Source organism: Acanthisitta chloris, unplaced genomic scaffold, assembly GCF_000695815.1.
Source record: "Acanthisitta chloris isolate BGI_N310 unplaced genomic scaffold, ASM69581v1 scaffold8121, whole genome shotgun sequence".
NCBI classification, from domain to species: domain Eukaryota; kingdom Metazoa; phylum Chordata; class Aves; order Passeriformes; family Acanthisittidae; genus Acanthisitta; species Acanthisitta chloris.
Genome location: NW_008656418.1, coordinates 46293 through 66768, shown reverse-complemented (window position 1 = coordinate 66768; position 20476 = coordinate 46293). Strand labels below are relative to the sequence as shown.

The following is a 20476-nucleotide window of genomic DNA, read 5'->3' as shown; positions in this document are numbered from 1 at the left end:
AGAGAACAATTTCTTTATAGCTTTTGACTGCTTATCCTGGCAACAGTTGTTTGTTCTCTGGAATAAGAGTGAAGAGGTGAAAAGATGTTCTGGAAGATTTTCTTTAAATTTATTTATCAAGATAAATAAAGGAACATAAATGAAGGGGAGAGCATGATGGATTGGGCAACCGAAACACTGGCCAGGATGCCAGCATGCCATAGCAAAAGTCTCAGAGTTTCTTAAAAGCTCTTCTTTCTTTGGTGTGGGCCCTATAGCAGGCAGAAAAGAGTCTATAAACTGTGATGAGTACAAGGATGTGACAGATGCAGTAATGTACACTGAGGTATGAAAAGTTAAAAAGCATCAAAAGCAAAGCAGTTGTCCCCCAGCAAGCTAATAGTTTAGGACTTTACAAATTTTGCGCTCTGATGAAGGTCCCAGCATTATGGTTGACCTTGTCTTACAAAGGAAACGAAACAAGTATCAGAGAAATCTTGAATCAAAATTGAAGGAAGCTGTAGGTGAGCCTATTTGATTGATACAGCCCTTTTTAAGACTGTACATTTGCTTTACAGGAGGCAGAATACAGGGGGAGGAGTGAGGAGTTATTCTCACTGGAGCTTTTGAAATCTTTATCAATTAATTTGCTATAAGCCCTGCAACCATACTGCTGTAAGTGGCTTCTATTAGTTGTATTTGTTCCCTTTCCAAAGGGAACAACTGATTTTATAGTGAAGGCCATTCAGTTTTGGGCTGATATTTGCATCTTTAGCAATAAAGAAGGGCATTATTAGGAGATGAACATGGATGAGCCTACTGTGAAGTTCCTGTTAGGGTGTGAATGTGAATTGGCTGGCTGGAACTCAGTTTAGGGGTGGCAAGGGCCAGACTAGGGAAGTAGTTGGAATGCTAGGGGAGAAAACATGAAGAGCCTTTACTCACCATGATGTTCCCCCTCCAGGGCTGGTGCCTTTTGACTGCACAGCACGCTGGAGTCAGGGGTGAAACATCATATTGTCCCTGAAGCCAGGCTATGTAAGCTATGCTTCCAGCCCTGAGACTGGAGTAGACATGGACAGGAATTTTATCACGCAAACAGATTTTGTTTTGGACATTCCCCCTTCTGTTAGCAAGGCTGTGTCCTTTCTGTGGCAGCTTCAGCAATCAAATACAAGATAAAATCTATTTGCATTTTGGAGGCTTTTTTGTATGTGTGCTGCTGTTAGAGAATTTGACCGATGGGGAGAATAAATCAGTTTTCTACTGGCTGTCAGCTAAAAGTGCACAAGCACTTCTGAGAGTGTCTGCCATGGTTTGCAGGCAGAGTGAGGGTTTGGCTTGGTTTTCCTGTTTCTGATGATGTCTGGAGTGTAATGTGTAACTACACTAGTGAGGGTTGCCCTTCTTTTAGCTGCTCTGGATTGTTTTCTTTGTTTTTCTTTCTTTCTGTTTGATGTTCTATTCCAGGAATGACATATTTGCAGGCATCAGGGACCAAAAGCCATGGAGAGAAATCATTTCCCTCTGGGAGAGCTCTGCACTTCCAGAGAAACAACTGTTTTGTAGCTGGGGATTTGTCTCTGGAGTGGGACTCATGCTCTGCATTGCCAACTAAGCTGGGCAGCGCTTGGTCAAATGGGAACTTGCCTCTGACTATCCTTCAAAGGGACACTTTCCCTGTTTGACTACAAAAGGGACAAGGCACTGATCTCCTTTGTGCCTCCAGGCAGTTTAGCTGGGCTTACATGTTTTTTGCTTAATTTTGTGACCTGCAGGTGGAAAACAGGGGAATGGGGACCCTGCTCAGCTACCTGTGGTGGGGGCACCCAGACTCGCTCCGTTTTCTGCATGGCATTCGACGGCCAGAGCTCCCAAGGGGTGGTGGATAACTCTGAGTGCATGGCCTTTGCACAGCAGCCTCACAGCAGCCAGCCCTGCAACGTGAGGCCGTGTGCCACCTGGAGCACGGGGCCCTGGTCAGAGGTGAGTGGCTAACAGCCTCTTGGCATCTACTGGAGGAGGACCTGCCAAAACTTGGGGATGAAGAGCCAGGCTCCTTTCCTGGGACTGTAAAAGGCATGTGTTCCTGGATAGGTGGTGTGCAGAGGTGTAGGACTTGTCCCTGCAGCCCTCCCATGCCCTCCTATGAACATATTCCTGTTCCTCAAAACTATGCATACCCCTGCATCTCTGCTCCTCTCATTGCATGTTCTCTCCTTTGGTCTGCCAATCCTTTCCCCACTGCTGCATTTTTATGAGATCCACCAGACCCAGCACTGGCTGGGTTTCTGAGCCAGCACTGGTGAAGGTGGAGGGAGGGCAGGAGAGCTGCTGCCAGTCAGCTGAGGATGTGCAGTGACAGTCACTCCTCTGTAAAACAGGAGCTCATGGCTCCTGCCTGTGCAGTTTATTTCCATGCATATTGCTGCCTCAGCATTACCAGCCCAGCACAGCAGTACTAAAGTCACAACAGTCAGTAAGCAAGATACTCCTGAAACACTGGTAACCTGCTGTTTGCCATGTGTCTGCACGGGGCTTCTCCAGACACAGCCACGTGGTGCATTTTTGATGCCTGTGTACATTTATATCTGCAGGAGAGGAAACAGTTCAAACTGTATGTGCTCAGTGCTGCCAGACAGGCTTTTAACAGGCATTTTATATTCCAAGGGTTTAGAAAGTAAAGGGAGTATCTACTCAGTCCCTAAAGCACAAATAAAATTTCCTCTGTTAAAAGAAGTACATGCATGCTTGCAACATCTGACTTACAATCTTGTGGTGGTACTTTGAGTTGTGCAGCAGCACAAAATGCAACTTTGAGGCATCACAGCCTAGCCTAAACTGGAAACTCCTATTTATTTACTTACTCATTTATCTATTTGTTTATTTATTTACTTACTTACATATTTTTCCTCTTGTATGATGCAAGGTGTGACTTCAGGGTTGTGGAGTAAGAGTGCTGAAAGGGTCATGTCCTTACAAACTGATTCCCAAGTGAGGTTCTCAAAAGCAATTGTGTTTCTTGAACTTTCAGAGATAAAGGGTCACTCTGGTAAATGAATCACTGAAACTCAGCTGGGAAGCTCATCTAAAGTAATTTAAACCATCCCCAAGTTATTGCTCTCTGTAAGAAACCTTGGTAATTCATGGAGAAGTAGGTTGGATTCCAGGAAACACCACTGTGAATTTACAAGGGTGTTGAAAATGTCACTAACGAGTTACTAGTATAGAAGTTGTGTCACAGCTCCATACCATAAAAATGGAGCACAAGGTCTTCAGGCAAAAGACATGAACAATACAGGAACCTAGTCCTTTTATCTTCTCTAGAATTCTTTGCTTTGTACTGATTTTAATCACATGTAAATAACATGAGTTTCCAGATATTTTCTACCATGTATTGTTCTCAATGTATTCTGCATTACTGATATTTTTCCAAAATCATTCTCCATGTCTCCTTTGGGAGGAGATCAAGAGTAATCAATATGACTAGGACAAAATCATCCAGTGAGCTCCAGACCTCCCAGACCCTATGCCTTGCTCCCATATCCTACTGTCTGTTCTACGCAAAAACAACTACTCTACTAAGTCCCACCCCAGAAGATAATTTTAATGATAGGTGGTTGTTTTAGGCAGTGTCCAGATGGTGCTCTGCCCTAATGTTAGAGAACACAGCCTAGAATTGCAAGAGGAAATGAGGTGCTTCTCTGTAATTGTTGGGCCCTTTTCTGCAGTGCTCAGCCAGCTGTGGGGAAGGAGTCCAGACCCGGACTGTCATCTGCAGAACACAGCAGGGCTCTCAAGCTCAGGACTTTGCTTGCCTAATGGAGCCAAAGCCATCAGCCACCCAGCCCTGCCTCAAGGAGAATTGCATCCAGGAAATTGGCTGGCACATTGGAGACTGGGGTCTGGTGAGCACCACACTTTCATGGTTTGGAAATTACTGATTATATTGCTGTGCTCTTCACAAACAAGCTTTGATCCGTGCAGTCTGCACGTTGGCTGAGGCTGGGAGCATGTACTGCTTCATTACCAGCCCCTTGGCTCACAGTTATGTTGTAACTGGCACTGGTAATGCTCCAGTTAATCTGCTGCCTGCTTTGTATGCAGCTGCTACAAAAATAAATCCTTCTGAGGGGGGGATTATAGTTTCAGTGACAGTGGCAAAATGCAGCCAATAAGCTGAAACAATCCACTCCTACTGCTTATGCCCATTCTTCGCTCCATTGCTGTGACCAGCAGAGCAGCTCTCTGACCAAGTATGGCTTAGAGTTCTAGGCTTGAGGTCATTGTGCTTGGTGATATGGTTTAAAGTGAATTTTTATAACTACTCAGATAAACTGTGCCTCAGCTGGATTAGTCTTGCCTTTGTGGAGGAAGCCAGACTGTGTTCAACCCAGGAAAAGTGCCGGGGGGTGGAGATACAGGTAGATCCAATGCATCAAGTGACTTCCAAATACACTTTTTCACTTCTGTGCTAGCCAGATCAGCTTGTTCTGAGTTAAAACATGTTACATCTTGTTCTTCATGAGATGTGGGGCAAATTTTAATAACAGCTAAAGAATTTGCATACCTTAATCTGATCTCTGCTGGCCTTCTAATATCCCCTGTTTTGTTTTAGTCTGGGAATATTTTAGAAACCAAACCTAAAAGAACTCTGATTCCAGCTGTATGGGGAAAAAAAAAAGGAGAAGAAAATATTTAATCCCGACAATGTTGTAGCATTTTTATACAACACAAGATAGTCCTAAAATAGGAAGGCTGTACCAGACCTACACAACCTTTATGGGGTGGGAAGGCAGGGGGTGAACCATTAATTCCAATTCCGGCATTGGAATGGGCTGCCCGGGGAGGGGGTGGATTCACCATCGCTGGAAGTTTTCAAGACGAGACTGGATGTGGCACTTAGTAATGACAGTAGGGTTGGACTCAATGATCCTTGAGGTCTTTTCCAACCCACTTCATTCTATAATTCTATGATTCTATGAATAAGAGAGACATACTTTCCCAGTGTTTATAGAGCTTGCCACAAACTGGGTGGATTACACAGATACCTCATTCTATTCCTTCCCCTGAGCTGCTGCTCATTGCTCCCACTTAATTCACAGCTTCCAGTGAGAGGAGCTCCAGTTAGCTGCTTACAAGAAAGCCACCAGTTTGCTTTCCAGTTTGTTGTTCTTATATGCGTAGTTCAAAACTGACCTCCTCACAGCTGGAGGATCCCGAGAGATCTGAGGTGCCTTCAGGCTGAGACAATTCATTCCACCTTTCTGCCACACCACTGTGGGTAACAGCAGCTCATCTGGATGTTACAGGCCAAGCATGGCTCAGAGCCTAATGTTTCAGGGTTGGGTGAAATGTGTGGTAAAATGGTTTAAAGTATGGTTTTCTAATTGTTCAGATGAATCCAGATGAAATATTGTTTGCTTTGCCTTGGTGGAGGAAGCTGTGCTCAGCCTGCAGCTAATCATGCAGCTGTTCATGCTTCTGGTCTGTGGGGTTTCTGCATTCAGCCTCTGCTGCCTGCTCACTGCCTTGTCTCTGTGCCCAAGTGTTCGAAGAGCTGCGATTCAGGCATCCGGACACGCCAAGTCATCTGTGCCGACGGCAACTCCAAATTCTACAGTCCTGAGACATGCAAAGCCATCCAGCCACAGAAACCAGCCACCCTGGGTAGCTGCAATGTGCAGCCCTGCTATCTGCCACAACGTGAGTGGTATTGCTGTACACCCAGCTTTTCCCAAGTTGCTTTAGTTCAGGAATAGAAATTCCCAGCTCTGTACCAGCTTATGTTCTTGGCTTCTTGCCCACCTGTCTCCATCCTGTGAGTGTGCCATGGTTATGTGCACAAAGCATCTTCAGAGTCACAGTACCTGCGCTGTTTGAAATGGACACAACAGGCTTGGGAACAACATTGGTGTGTGTCCATTTGGAATTCAGTATTCTGTGATGGCTCATCCAGTGTCTGCTGCAGAATGACTCCAGGACTCCCAGTTCAGAAGGATGGTAACCTGGGCAGGCTCAGTAGCTAAAAACTATAGCCAACTCTCATCCCTCTGTGGACCAGCTATAAAGAAGTCAGGACTCTTCAGAAGATTTTGCTTGCTGTCTGTGTCTAGTCTTCACATCAGAGCTGAAATGCTGACTTTTTCTCTGCCTGCCCATCGTAGGTTGCTTGTCCTGACAATCCAATCAAATCCAATTGCTGCTCAGCAGCTGTTCCAGGAGAAGAGAAGCATTTTCATCTCCTGCTGACTCCTGGATATATTTGTAATTATTAGAGCATAGGGCTGGGCTAACTGCACTCACTTTGTGTTTATTTGTCTTTGCAGAGGTCCCCAGTACACAGGACACTATGGGGTATGATGTCACTCGCCAATCCTTGCTGACACGTTACAACCCAAACAGCCCTGCCACAGGTTTGGAGGAATTTTATTAATTTGGGGTTTTGACGAGGAGGGACTTGGAATAGGCTGTGGTAGGGGGAAGGTTCCTCTTTTTCTTCATTTCTGCCATTCTTTTCATGGGCTTCTAGAAATTCAGGGCTCCAGGAACAAAATGTAAATCCTTTTACACCAGTAGTGAGCACTATTTGAATCTGTCCATGCAGAAGACCTTGTGCAGTATATAGATCTTGGGTTCTGTCAGTGTGACTGAAGTGCTGGCTGAGAGAAATGATGCCCAAAGCAGATTGTAGGAAGAAAAGAGATGATGTGAAGGGACCACAGTAATGTGACAGGTGGATTCTCATGGGACAGCAGAAAGAATTGTCAGGGCAGTGAGCAAAGAACCTCAGGGCAACTAAATCTGGAAGGGTGGGCCAGGTGATGCAGAAAAGTTTGTGACATAGCCTTGAGCAGACGAAAGAGAGCAGAGATGAGGAAAACTGACCAGATTTTGATGCTTACCTGTGTGCTTTAATGACTTCTCTCCCCAGACTCTGGTGATGAAAGGATGCTCCCTGGGAGCACCATGATACACAGTGCCTCTGGGAATCACCACATTCCATCCACCAAGGATCATGGCATCAGCTTGTTTCCTGTTCGCTGGGAGCCCCAGTCCCGCTCATCAGGTTCCCATCAGCTTGGCTTCTCTCTGGACCCTTCTGCAGGGACTGGCTCTCAGGACTGTCATCAGAACCCACATGGCTGCTGTCCAGATGGGCACACTCCAGCTTCAGGCCCTTTGGGGAGAGGTTGCCCTTCCAGCACCTGTCACCGAAACAGGTAGCTGGAAGTAAATAGCCCTGAGCAGGGAGGCATTGCCTTTCATGGGGGCTTCCTGAGGTGCTTTTTCGGGCCGAGCAGGTCAAGTATCACTGCAGTCCTTCTGTCTGTAGGTATGGGTGCTGCCCTGATGGAGTATCAGCTGCCCAGGGTCCAAACAACATGGGATGCCGAGAATATTACCGTGATGTTCAAGTGAGCCAAAATCAGTCCAGTGCAGCCATTCCAACAGTAAGTACAAAAGCTCTTTGATTTTGGGAGTTCATCAGATATGATGATTCAGATTTGACCCTGATGACTCACATTGTGGGTTTCTGCTGGGCTTTATCTCTGCCAGTAACACTGCAGAACAAATACTCCAGGCATGGCAACAAGCCCTTTGGCCCACCTGTTCAGTCTGGAGCATCCACCTACTGTCCTTTATAAGCAGGGAACAGAGTGGGTGGTGGGGAGATGTCTGAGAAAAAGACCATCCTGTGTAGAACTGATTGAATAATCCTGAGTAATCAAATTTCTGTTGGTCAGAAACTTGCCATGCAATTTCTAGGAGAAATAATGGGAAAAACATGATGACTATTAATTGCCTTTTTTTTTGTCAGCTCTGCAGATTAATTGAAGGCAGGGAGGTAATCCATCTCATAGCTTGGGGTGCTTGTTGGAGCCGGCAGAAAAAAACTAGCCTGCTGCTGGGCTGGTTAGGTCTGTCTTGCAGAGAAGTGCAGCCCCAGCTCCATGGCTGACAGCCAAGTTTCCCACCCCTTCCCAGCATGAAAGCCTCTAGGAGGCAAATAAGTAGTGGTGCCTCTAACAGCTGGTCTTCTGCAGCCGACAGCTTGGACGCGGTGCCTTGCATGTGCTACTGTCCTCATGTATGAATGATAACTTTTGGCTTTCAATCCCTGTCTCTAAGGCAAGCCAAGCCTTGTCCCAGCAGCATCTTTCGGGTGAGTGCCGCAGCTCCATGTACGGCTGCTGTTTTGACAATGTTGCTTCAGCTTCGGGTCCTCGAGGGGAAGGATGTCTCAATAGGCCCAACTACCGTAAGTGATGCTTTGGCTTCTTGGTTTAGAAACATAGGAGGAGTCCTGTGGGATCTGGTAGCATATGGAAGCTTCCTGTGTAAAATGTAGCAAATTGTCTCTTTGAAAAGAAACTCTGCCTGGTGGTTGGGGCAGCAGAAGATTGGAGGGAGTGGAGAAAAGCAGTCAGAGGGTTCAGTTCCATCAGCTACTGCAGAAATTCTTGTAGAGCTTTGCTAATGGTTGGACAGAAATGTGTTTGTGTGATCTCTGTCAATCTGTAGGACTACTGAGGAGTTGTTTGCCACAAGGAGACATCCTGATGCAGCCTGGAGTGCTCCAAATTATTTACCCAGGTTTAGGGGAAGTGGGGCCCCTCTGAGGAATCAGGGCTGTGCTCAGCCTTCTTATAGACCCATGGACAGGGGTGGAATAAGAGCTATGTGAGGATGAAGGGGCTGCTCAGGGCTGCATGGATGCCTTTGGTTCAATCCAGTGTCTGCTGTGCTATGAGGGCACTTGAGCTGCAGGGCAAGAGCATCTCCTGCTCCTTTTGTGCCCAGCTGTACCCTCTGCAGACACATTGCTGCCACATGGCCTTGCCCTGTTGCTGCAGCACAGAGACAGCTTGGTGGCCACCCCTGTGGGGCTGCCTTGGGGAAGGAAAAAGCTCTCTGGATCCTCTCTGCTGAGCCACAGCTTGGCAAAGGACTCCTCTCAGAGCACAGTGCTTGGTTTGTAGAGACATGGGCCTGTGCTCCTCTTTGTCAGTGTGTGGGGAGGTATTCTGTAATGCATGAGTCTTCACAACTGGGTCTAATCCACTTGCTTTGTGGGCTGGAAATGTGCAAATGGCAGACACCTGCCCCTTGCAGGAGAGGAAGCCCCAGTGCCAGCCTTGCAGCTGCACAATTCCCCGAGCAAGGCTGTAAACCATCTGTCTAGTATCCAGACTCAGAAATGTCTCTGAGGTTGGTTCTTCTTCCATCAGAGGCAAAACTGAGGTAAAAAGAAACATGTGAGCAGCTGTCCAATTTCAAACCAGAGCAGTTTGCAAAACCCAGTTATCCTACTTTCCCACATGCTCTCTGCCCATGGGGCTGTCAGATCATCTAGGTAGGCGGCTTGAAGCACCTGGACCTTTGTGCTTCATGTCCCTCACATCTCTCTATGTTCTGCTCTTTTTGGTAGCATACCCTGTCATGTGCCTGCTGCCCAGTGCCCATGGCCCCTGCACAAACTGGACCACTCGCTGGTACTTTGTGAGTGTTGTTGGGAAGTGCAACCGGTTTTGGTATGGTGGCTGTCACGGCAATAAAAACAGCTTTGCCTCGGAGGAGGAGTGCATGAGAGTGTGCCACAACTCTGGGGGGGTCAGTCATCAGCCCTCTTCTGGAACAGGAGCCCTGCAACGCCAGCAGACCAGCTCCCACTCTCACACAGGGGATTCAGGAGGTGAGCAGCAATCACCCACAAGACAGTCTGCAAGTCACAGCCAAGAAGGAAGGGCTTCACACCCCACGCAAGACAGCCACAGACAGGGCAGCCGGAGAAGTGAGGAGCTTCCAGAGTCCTCACGGAGGACTGGGGTGCTGGGGAGCCAGCACTGGAACACGCGGCGAAGCAGACTGGGCAGCCTGAGCCAGCTGCACGGGCGGGAAGGAGCAGTGCCTCGGCCCTCGGAGAGGCAGAGCAGCAGTGCCCAGCAGGTGCTGCCCCGTGAAGGCAAGCAGTGGCATAAGGCTTTTGGAGCAGATGTTTCCATGACGGAGGGATTTGGGCACCAGGAGTCTGCAGACTTGTTCCCAGCACGGGCTCTGCACAGGTGATGATTTTTCGCCCCTGTTCTGCCAGCACATTATAAGGCATCAATACAGCTTCCTCTGGAGTGAAAGTGTTTCTCCAGCTAACTGGGAATACCATGTGATGGATTAGCTATACATGTGGGCCTTTGGTAAATTAAGGCTGAACAGGCCCTGGAGTTACCTGCTGTCTTTTTGCTTGCACTCTCCCTGCTCTCTGACAGCACTGAACTACAGTGTGTGAAAAGACTGCAGAATCCTGGGGTCTTTGTCTGGGAGGCCTTCTTACACTGTAAATGAGAATCCATAGGTGTTTCTCTTGCTCTGACTAACAAATTCAGCTGATTTTCTGACTTCAGAGCCTTTATCTCAGCACTGCATGGAGCAGCAGTGGGTTGTTCTAGGGAAAACTTTTAAGATGCAGGGTTTGGGTCAGGATCCAGACAGTGTTACCCTGAAAATCAAGAGTGCATAAAGCTAGATCTAAATGTGTCTGCACTGGATCTGTCTGTTTGCTGAGCTGAATGTCATTCCTTCAGAAGAGAGAGATTGCAGGACTCTCTTCCAGGAGATATTGTGGCATTCAGTCTGTCCAGAGCAGCCTTTGTCATGTAGGAGAGGGCTTCCCACATGTTGCCTGGTGCATCTACTCAGATAACTAGGGAGTCAGCCCTGCTTTGCCTTGTGGTTGTAACTCATCCAGAGTCACATTAGAGGACACAGAGGAGAGGAGGGCAGCAAAAGTGCCAGTGAAATCCCTTTCTCTTTCAGAACAAACCTGGAGGAAGCCAAGCCCTCTCTTGTGACAGCAGTTGTGGGACAAAACATCCAACTGATCTGCAAGATAGGCATGTCCCCCCTCTCCAGAGTGGAGTGGATGAAGAACAGCCGACCGGTCTCCTCTGACAGGTGAGCTCAGCTCCCTTCAGTGTAGAGCAGATGGGCTCCTTGCTGGGCAGAGTTCCAAACATGCAGTCCAGAAAGGACTGTTGTGGTTTCACACCAGCTGGCAACTAAGCCCCACGCAGCCACTCATTCACTCACCTCTGATGGGATGGGGGAGAGGGTAAAAGTGAGAAAATTCGTGGGTTGAGATAAAGACAGTTTAATAGGTAGAACAAAAAGCTGTGGGCAAAAGCAAAGTGAAACAGGGAATTCATTCACCATTTCCCATGGGCAGGCAAGTGTTCAGCCACCTCCAGGAAAGCAGGGATTCATCACACATAGCAGTGACTTGGGAAGACAAATGCCATCTCTCTGAACATAGCATCCTCCGCTTCTTCTTCTTTCCTCAGTTTTACTTGCCAAGCATGATTTCCTGTAGCATGGAATATCCCTTTGGTCTGTCAGGGTCAGCTGTTCCAGCTGTGTCTCCTCACAACATCTTGTGCATACCCAGTTCACTCGCTGGTGGGGCAAGAAGCAGAAAAGGCCTTGACTTAGTGTAGATACTGCTCAGCAGTAAAGAGAACATCAACACTGTTTTCAGTACAAATCAAAAACACATCCACATACTAGCTACTGTGAAGAAAATTTACACTATCCCAGCCAAAACCAGCACACATTATTCATCCCTTTTTCTTTTTTTTTAAGAAATAAACAAGCCCAGGTAATGACCTAAGAGCATGAACTGTCCACCTGCTCTGTGCACAGCAGAAACAGATACAGTCTGCACCAGTAATGAGGTGTTGACTAGTGTTACGAGGCAGACCAAGTGCTGTCCCATAACAAGGCACTGATGGAAGCTGATATGTGGGTAGTGATGCAGAAAAATGTTGTCTCTGTTGAATTCACCTTGGGGCAGCACTAAGTCTGTAGTCAGGGGTGAAACTTATAGCCAAGTAACCCAGAGTTCCTCTGGCTGGAAGTTTCTGGCACATAAAGTTTTTTAAAAACTACTTTTAAACCTGTTTTTCCTAGGAAGTTTGTTTCCAGCAAGAGTTTGGAGCCAGTCAGTCCCTTTGTGTTATGAAAAATCACAGTTAAGAAAAGCCCACTTATGCTTTTCATTTTGCAGTTGACTGTGGGACTCAAGCTCCAGTCTGGAAGGGCAGTTTGCCTCCACGTGGGAGAGGGTTACTGAAAGCAGTTCCCTGTTTTCCCATCTCAGTTTCCTCTCTGTTCCTGACCTCCTTTCTGCCGCAGTTATTTCCCCTGCCTGTGACCCTTCTGTGGTCAACAGGGTTTTGTTTTTTTCTAAGCCAGGGACAACACTACATGGTGATGGTTTTATGTAACATCAGCATGAAGGGCTGCTCTGCCTTGGCTTGTTGCTGTTGGTGGCCAGGCAGAGGCAGTCAATCCTTGTACCTGTTGCAGGCACACCTACCAGTCTGACAACTCCTTAGTGATCAGCCACGTCAAGCCCGAAGATGCTGGGACATACACATGCTTCACTTCTGACAGGAGGACAGAGAGCCAACAGATTCAGTTACAGATCACAGGTGACTTATCTTCTACTTTAGACCAGAGAGAGGTAGCTTAGGGCTCCTCGTTAATGTTTACTGAGCACAGGCTCAATAAAGTCAGCTGCTGGAGCAAACTTCCTCCACTGCCGCACTCTGCCAGCAGAGTTGCCTTCCCTCCATGGCAGTGGTGTTCCAAAAGCTAGTCCAAGCAGTTGGTCCTGTGCTGTAGGGGTGCCAAGAGGGAGTGTGGAGGCAGCAGGGCCTCTTTTGGTCTTGCCTTGTGATAAAGCCTTAGCCTTAAAGCACTTCCTCCCCTGCAGTGTGACCCCATAACTGGAGTTGTGGCTTGCCTGTAACATGCCCTGTTTTGAGCACAATGAGCACGTCTTCCTTCCTGAGAGCCACCAGCTACCTCCTGATCCAAAACATAAGTGCTGGTGCATTTATGTTTTGTGTTTTGCTCAAACAGGTCCTGCTGGGTAACAAATGGTTCTCGGTGCCTTATTTCAGAAACAAAACCAAAAAAAAATACGAAAAACTAGTCTCAAAGGATGGGCCAGCAAGGCACCCTGTAGCCTTCAATCTCTGAATTGTGCTTTGTCACAGCAATGGCACATGGGACAGAAAGCATTGTGGCATTAAAGGATGTTGCAACACGTTCACTGACAGAGGAGAGAAAGGAGTCTAAAATTGCTTGCCTGCACGTCTGTGACTCTCATTAGTAGACTGCAGGTTTACTGCACCAGTCAGCCAGAAAGCAGATGGCTGAAGGGCTCTTTGGCTCCAGTTCAGCAAGCTCTCCCAAGCTCATTGAAACCCTATGCAAGAGGTCACAATAAGAAGTGTCCTTTTATTCACATATGGCATTTTGTTTTGAATAGAGTACCAGAGCACTGTTCTGGCAGAGGGTGAGAGAGGTCGGGTCCTTCACAAGGAAAATCAGCAACATCGGGAGCTATCCAGAGGCAGGCAGGTTGTTCAGGCAGCCGGTTCCTCTGCGCAGCACCAATTCACATACCGGTAAGGTCACGTACAGCAACAGTTTGTCCACCATGCCCAGCTGATGAACCATATGGCATCTCTTCATGTAGAAAAGCCAAAGATTGGAAAGGCCCTGGGTCAGCTGTTCTGGGGCACTGTTGGGAAGCAAACAGTACTGAACTGCTGACAAAGGGAATGGGAGAAGATCCCAGTCGCAAGCTGTCTTCTATCCTCCCCAAGGGTCTCTTGAAAGAAGCATATTCTGAGCAAAGATGCACAGGCAAGCTGACTGCAAAGGAGCTAGGTTCAAACAAAAGATGTACCAGGGGCAGCATACATAGCTGTTCAAAGAAAGAGGCAGAAAGAGAAACCTGTTCTGGAAAAAACCCAAAGCAAATAGGAACTGCTTAATTATCACTAAATAGATGTGTGTATTAAAAAGATTGCAGTTCCTTTAACCTCCACCCATTTATTTTACATATTTTGTGAACAAACTGGTTTGACCCAAAACTATCTCTTCATGTACTGGCATATTTTGTAGCCTCTTGCATGTTTTTTGGTGCTGCTAGGTCCCACGGAAATAAAACGGGACGAATTATTTTTGCCCTAAATGTGGCATGTTGGGGCTCCAGATTAAATGGGACTATGATCTGATCCCTCCTTATTTTTTTTTTGAGTTTACAGCCTAAAACCCAGCCAACCTGATGAACTCCCCAGCAACTCCCTTAGCTGCTTCTGCCTAAAAGCAATAATAAGTGATTCATTGAATTAAGAGCATTGAATTAAGGCTCTTTGGTTTTGTTTCTTGAGATGAAGAATTCAGGTCAGAGAATGGGAGTGGGGGAGATGATGTTTTACTTTACTCTGTGAATATCATGGTTTCATTCCCTTCTAAAATGATGTCTAGCTATAGTTAAAAGAGAGCAAAGAGCATGAGGAGATGGGTGGTGTGAGAGCCTGATCTCAACCCTTCTGCTTGCATGAAGTGGATGACCAGCTCCTGGGCCTTGCGTGCAGTCAGGTGATGGCAATGGGCTCCTCACACCCCAAAACAGCTCATTTTTGTGTGCCTGATAAGCACCCTAGGGGAAGCTTGTTTGGTGCCCTGTTCAGGACTTTGTGCCATTTGCCATGTGTTCAAGTTGTTAACACTTCCCCAGCTGTTATCCAGAGGGCTGCTATAAGAACCAGGGTTGCTGTCTGTAATGGGTTAAGCTGGCTGGCAGGAGTGCAGCACCAAGCTGTGCTGAACAGGAGGAGGATTTGATGAAGGCTGCTCTTTCCTGAATGTTGGGAGTGGTTGTTGGTAATGGCACACGTCAGAGCTCTGACAGGAGTGCAGAGACCGCCCTTTTCCGTTAGAGGCAAAAAATAAGGCTTGCGATTAAAAAAGCCTTGTACTGAAGGTCAAATGATGAATGAGGAAGTTTCTGCATCTTTTGCTGTGCTTGTGGACTTTGCAGGTTGAGAATGGATAAGAGTGAGCCCACGGTAGTGGAGGCCAACATCGGAGAAAGAGTCAGACTGCCCTGCAAAGTGGAAGCATTGCCAGTTCTCACCATTGAGTGGCAGAAAGATGGGCAGCCCCTCTCCTCTCCCAGGTGAGCTCCCAGGCAGCTCCAGCCATTCATGTGGAGAAGAGCCTCCTCCCTGCCTTTCATCCCATGTTGCTTTTCTGAAAGAATGGAGCTGCTGGCCATGCAGTCAGGGCCTGTCCTACTTTATGCTGGCCAGATTCCTCTGACAGAGCCAGACTGTACTGCTTGCCTGTCCTAGCATCACTCACAGATCAAAGTCTGAATGTTGAATCCCTGAGTGAAGAGCTGTGATACAGGGCCTACAAGTCAGCCAGATCTGAAACTTGTTCACCTACAAAGTTAACAGAAAAAAAGAACACAAGGCAACCAAATTTGCCAAAAACTGGCTGGTCTGTAAGCAAGAGCAGAGGTTCACAGCAGAGATCAGGGTGCCTGCAGAGAACTTCCACAGCTACTGGTGCTGCTCTCCTGTAGCTCCCCACACTCTGCTCCCAGAAACCTGCTCTAACAGCAAGCTTTCCCAGTCTTTACAGCACTAGTGTTGGGATTTGAGGACTAGGGGTTGTATGACAATCCCTGCAGCGTTTGAGTTGCTAAACCTTTGCTCAGTGATACTAGGAAGTTGTGCATGAGGCTTTGCTTCAGCTCTGCTGGCTTGAGTCCCATCCTGACCCAAGCCCAGGATGAGGGACTTTCTGGTTTTGTTCCCCAGATACAGGCAGCAGTCAGATGGGGCCCTGGTGATCAGCCGGCTCAGCTCTGAAGACAGCGGCTTCTTTACCTGCATTGCCTCAAATGGACGTGACCAGGACCAGCGCCAGGTCCTGGTCCGACCTCTAGGTACTGGATGGGTGGAGAGATGCATGGCATGTGTGCACACAAGGGGGAAACAGGGAAGGCTGTGCAGGGACAGTGTGGGTTTCTTGGCTGTCCATGCCACTTTGCTTTGCACCTAATGTTTAACAGGTGGCCTCAGGGCAAGCGAAGAGTTGAGCATACATGTCTAGTGCATCATGGTGCTCCAGGCAGCTGGGAAAGGGGACTGATAGCACAGGAAGAGTGACACTCAGAGCCTTGTTTCTGTGACACTGGTGTGGAATTGGTATAGGAGCAAGAGAAACTAAGGAGATGGTTCTTCTGTACTTGTGATATGCATGTGTCCAGCTGGAGAAAAAAGCTCACTGAGGCCTCTGCTTCTTGTCCTTGCTTGGGCCAAAGTCCTTAGGAAATCCACATTTCCCATAGCAAGAGGGGCATAGCCTCAAACATGCTATTCCAAAGCCTAGGGTCTTGTAGTTTGTCATGGGATGTGTTGGACCTTTCCCGTGAGGGAATGCTCCTACTTCCTGGGGCAGCATGGCATTGTCTTCCTGCTAGCAATGATTTCCCTTCTGGACTAGGAGAGCTGAGGATCACTGGTCTTCTGCCAAGCGTCACAGTACCTGAGGGAGGGACTGCTCAGCTTCATTGTTCAGTGACTGGCAACAACGTGAATATAAGGTGGTCAAGGTAAGCAAAAATGAGACAGAACTTCCCTTTCCTTCTCTTCTCAAACCTCATAATTTACCCTGCAAATACTAATGCAGGGTGTCTGCCAGGTAGAGCAGGGATCACATTTCTTAGCCCAACTAGTATCACCTACCCTTTCTTAAACTTGGATGTTACCCAAAAAGCCTGGGCAAGCTCCCTGTGTGGTGTGGGGGTCATCAAGTTCATTTTCCAGCCAAATAAGGAGGAAAGCAGACATTAAACCAGTATTTCATGGAGTTCAGAAGGGCTCTGTGCTTGAAAGATGGTGACATGACAATAGCAAGAACTAAAATTAGTAATCAGAGGAAAGTGCTTAGTTGCTCTTTATAGAACCTTCCCTGCCTAACCCTAACAAACATTTTAGGTCCTACAATAGCAGCAACACTTCTACTAGCTTCCTGCTGCAATAGTTCTCCCCATATATTGTCAAGTGGGAGCAAAGGAGATTTTAAAGTGAAAAGCTGTGTCCTTTTCTCTTGATAGTTTACCAGGAAAATTATTTTGTGCAAGTGTTTGGTGGTGCTTTATCCTTTTTGAAATAATCAGTTCTGTTTTGGAGCCCTCTTACAGGGAATCCAGAGGGATGGACTAGTGACTGTTTAAATCCTACTACTCCAAGGGTTAGGACTGAAGTGGGCCAGAGAGAGCTTCTCTTCCATACAGAAGTGTTTGGTATTTGAGACAACAAAATGATGCACATTTCAGAGTCTGAATGAAACCCTCTTCAGTGAAACAAATTTCATTTTGTTGGTAACTAGGAGTTCATAATTCAGGCAGTTTTCCTGCTGGGCACAGATTATTCCAGGAGTAACAGAACAGACACAATCTTGCTGATAACTGAAACAATTTTTTTAAACAAACTTTGAGAGGAAAGAGGGCGCATTGCTCACTATCCCATATGCTCCTCAAGCAATATGAGCTGCTATCAATGCCAGCCAAACAAGTACTGCCAGACCACAACCTGGAGAGAGGGAAAGGCACATTGGATTTTTCTCTTAGTCCCTCAAACCTCAAAAATGTGTAATAGCAGAAAGGGCAATGTCTTTATAGAGAGCACACAGCTAGCTACCTCCTACGCAGACAGTGGGCTAACAGATGCAGACTCACTCAGGCTCATGTCACTACCCACTTGTAGGGCCAGGTTGTGGCAAAAGATTTCTTCTTAATTTGTAAAAATTCACCCCTTTCACAGAACATCATTTTACAAAGAGCACAGAGAGCTCCTTCAGCCACCACGGGTGGGAATAGTGATACAAAATGTTTTTCACCATAGGAATGGAGTCCCCATGCGAGGGGATGGCCACCACATCCACCTGTCCCAGAACGGAAGCCTGATCATAAGCAACGTCCAAGAGGCTGATGAGGGATCCTACATATGCAGTGCCTACAGCAGCAGCAACTCTGTCAGTGCCAGCACGGAGGTGAAAGTGCTGAGGAGCAGGCCTAGCAGTGAGTACAGCCTGGTCTTCCTGCTTTTCCTGACACTGTGTGCCTCTTGGCTGCCCATTGCATGTCCCAGTCCACCCATGTCAGGCCTTGGGGAGCAGCAGGAGCCTCTGGGTTGGTGCTATCTGATGAGCCCTGCTTTTCCTGAAAGCAGAAAAGCAGGATGGTGGAAATGCCCCCCAGCCAGGGCACTGGGAGCCCAATTCACTTCCTAAGGTCAAAATGCTATAGTTGGTTGACCAAATAGTTGGTCACATGATTTGTAGTTGGACTCTGGACACTGTCCAGCTGACTTTATACCAAGTGTAGGTAGAGTGGTCTCTTCTCAGAAGATCAGCCCCAGAAACTTATTTTTCCTCCTATATCTCATTAGAGGTGTCTGTTTCATCTTGAAAGCCATCATCTCATCCTTGATGTTGGACTAAATTTAAAACAATCCCCTTAGAACTGGAGGGGTGGAGAAAGCAGGAATCTGCTGTGTTTTTTGGGAAGGAAAAGCAATCTGAGGATAAATTTACAGTGAGTTCACCTTTTGCTTGGCTGCAGCTGCTGTGAGTCATGTGGACCTGAGCAGAGAGTGTGTGGATCAGCCACACCTTGCCAACTGTGACCTGATCCTGCAGGCCCAGCTCTGTGGTAACGAGTACTACTCCAGCTTCTGCTGCGCTAGCTGCGCTCGCTACCAAGCGCGGGCCAACCCGCCACGGCACCACGGCTGACAGACACCGCCACAGCCATGGGAGCCAAGTGACCCATGGCCAGACTGGAAATATGAACTCTGTCTTTTTACTGCATGGAACTGATCTAGGAGCTCTGCCCTGCTGGAAAGCTCAAGAGGGTGAATTGAACCACATGTAGTGGGTGTAAATATTCAAATGTGGGAGACTCACTACCCTCAAATTTATTGTAAACTCCTTTCCCCCTCATATGCTTTGCTGTACCCTAATCCATCTCTTTAGGGTAGTTGCTGTTGTTCACAGAACAAGATGATATTAGGGATGTAAGGATGATGTTGACTAGAGATGGCAGATAACCAATATGAAAGGGAGAGACCAATTCTTCATACAAGCAAGAGACAGAAGTGCTCTTAAAATTAGATAAATCTCTGAAGTGTCTGAAGGTGGGCCTGAACCATCTTAACCAAAGCAAAAATGAGCTATGAACATTTGTAATCCTGGGGAGCATTTGCCATCTACATGCAAAGGACTCTGGCCATGAGAAACAGCTTGATGCATATAAAATTAGTATTCAGGTCCTATGAGATTACTTAGCTCTAGGGATGCAGCTGTAATATCATGTTACTGTAGCTATTTTATTCCAGAAGACCTTAAGACAAATTTCTAGTAGGGTCAGTTTGGTTTCTACTTGACTGTAATCAGCTTTGGAGGGACGTGCAGAAGCAATGCTTCACAGAAAGCTTAAGACAAGACAGAAAAATACTTTTAGCCCTTCCTGAATGTTAGGGGTAATTCAGATGAATATACCACACTCTTATCTGTTCTGAGATGCTGCAGTTTAAGTGTCACTGATTCTAGGAAGGCTCAGCAGGTAAATTTTTTTCTCTGAGCCAGAACTGTGCTGTTCAATTTATCTCAGGGCTGGGCTCAGTGGTGGCATTGTACTGAGCTTCAGCTTGGGGGGGTAAATAATACATGCATAGAAATACATGTTTAGGGGCATTTGACTTGCCAGAATAAACCTCCCAATGATCTGCTCTAGTCTGTTCGGCCCAGGAAAGCCTGGCTCTGCATGTGGCCTGGGCTTGTGCCTGTTGCAATGGGCTAACAAGCTAGGGCTTCCAGATGCAGAGCAGCTGTAGCTGAAAAGCATCCTTCGTTTCAAGATTAACATGGAGTGGCAGCAAACATGAATATGAGTCTCTGAAAGAGAAAGTCTTAGGAATTAAGAAGTGTGATTATATCACAATTTGTTAAACCAGTTAAGGCCCTTGGCTGTCTTCAGTATCTCAAAACGGAATTATTTCTGAGCAAAAGCTTTTTTTTTTTTTTTTACAGCCTCCACAGTATTGTTCTACCCTAGCACCAGCCCTGACAGTCCCTTTCTTCCTCATTCCAAACTCCCTGCTGAGACTTGGATGGGTTGATACTATTAATTAGCACCATTTCCCATGTATTATTATTTGCACAGATGTAGCTATAAAATAGTAGATTGGTGTGTAGATGCTGATATTCTGGTTGTGGGGGTGGAGGATTGGGGTTTCTTTTACTTTTGGCTTCTACTTATGTTACTTTAAGGTTTCTAAAGAAGGCAGCTAATTCAGGACTGCGCTCACACCACTCTCCTCTCCTTCAGTCCAGACTCAGCACTATCATGGCAGCAGCAATTCATAGGTGTGAATCCCCAGCTTGACAGCCTAAAGCTGGTTTGTACCCTAAATCCAGTAAATCAGTTCAGTTGGACCTAAAAATAAGAATTACTGACCTAATGACTGCACTCTGGTCAGCACAGGTAGGGCTTCAGGATTGGACACACTGCTTTAAGATGTGAACAGAGAAGCCTAGAAGCAATCCAGTAAGGGAGCTAGAGGTG

At 47.0% G+C, this 20476-nt stretch overlaps 1 protein-coding gene across 1 annotated transcript in view; it reads left to right on the top strand.

Moving 5' to 3' along the window:
- The window catches only part of PAPLN (papilin, proteoglycan-like sulfated glycoprotein), a 45140-nt gene extending 26495 nt beyond the window's left edge, over positions 1-18645 (top strand). Inside the window, exons 12-27 of the mRNA XM_009084327.1 lie at positions 1758-1965; positions 3711-3887; positions 5529-5685; positions 6309-6395; positions 6914-7202; positions 7316-7433; positions 8113-8242; positions 9413-10046; positions 10795-10932; positions 12343-12467; positions 13313-13451; positions 14876-15013; positions 15663-15790; positions 16351-16459; positions 17754-17929; positions 18473-18645. Coding sequence (XP_009082575.1) covers positions 1758-1965; positions 3711-3887; positions 5529-5685; positions 6309-6395; positions 6914-7202; positions 7316-7433; positions 8113-8242; positions 9413-10046; positions 10795-10932; positions 12343-12467; positions 13313-13451; positions 14876-15013; positions 15663-15790; positions 16351-16459; positions 17754-17929; positions 18473-18645 — 2926 coding nt within the window. The remainder of the gene's footprint in view (positions 1-1757; positions 1966-3710; positions 3888-5528; positions 5686-6308; positions 6396-6913; positions 7203-7315; positions 7434-8112; positions 8243-9412; positions 10047-10794; positions 10933-12342; positions 12468-13312; positions 13452-14875; positions 15014-15662; positions 15791-16350; positions 16460-17753; positions 17930-18472) is intronic.
- The last annotated feature ends 1831 nt before the right edge of the window (positions 18646-20476 follow it).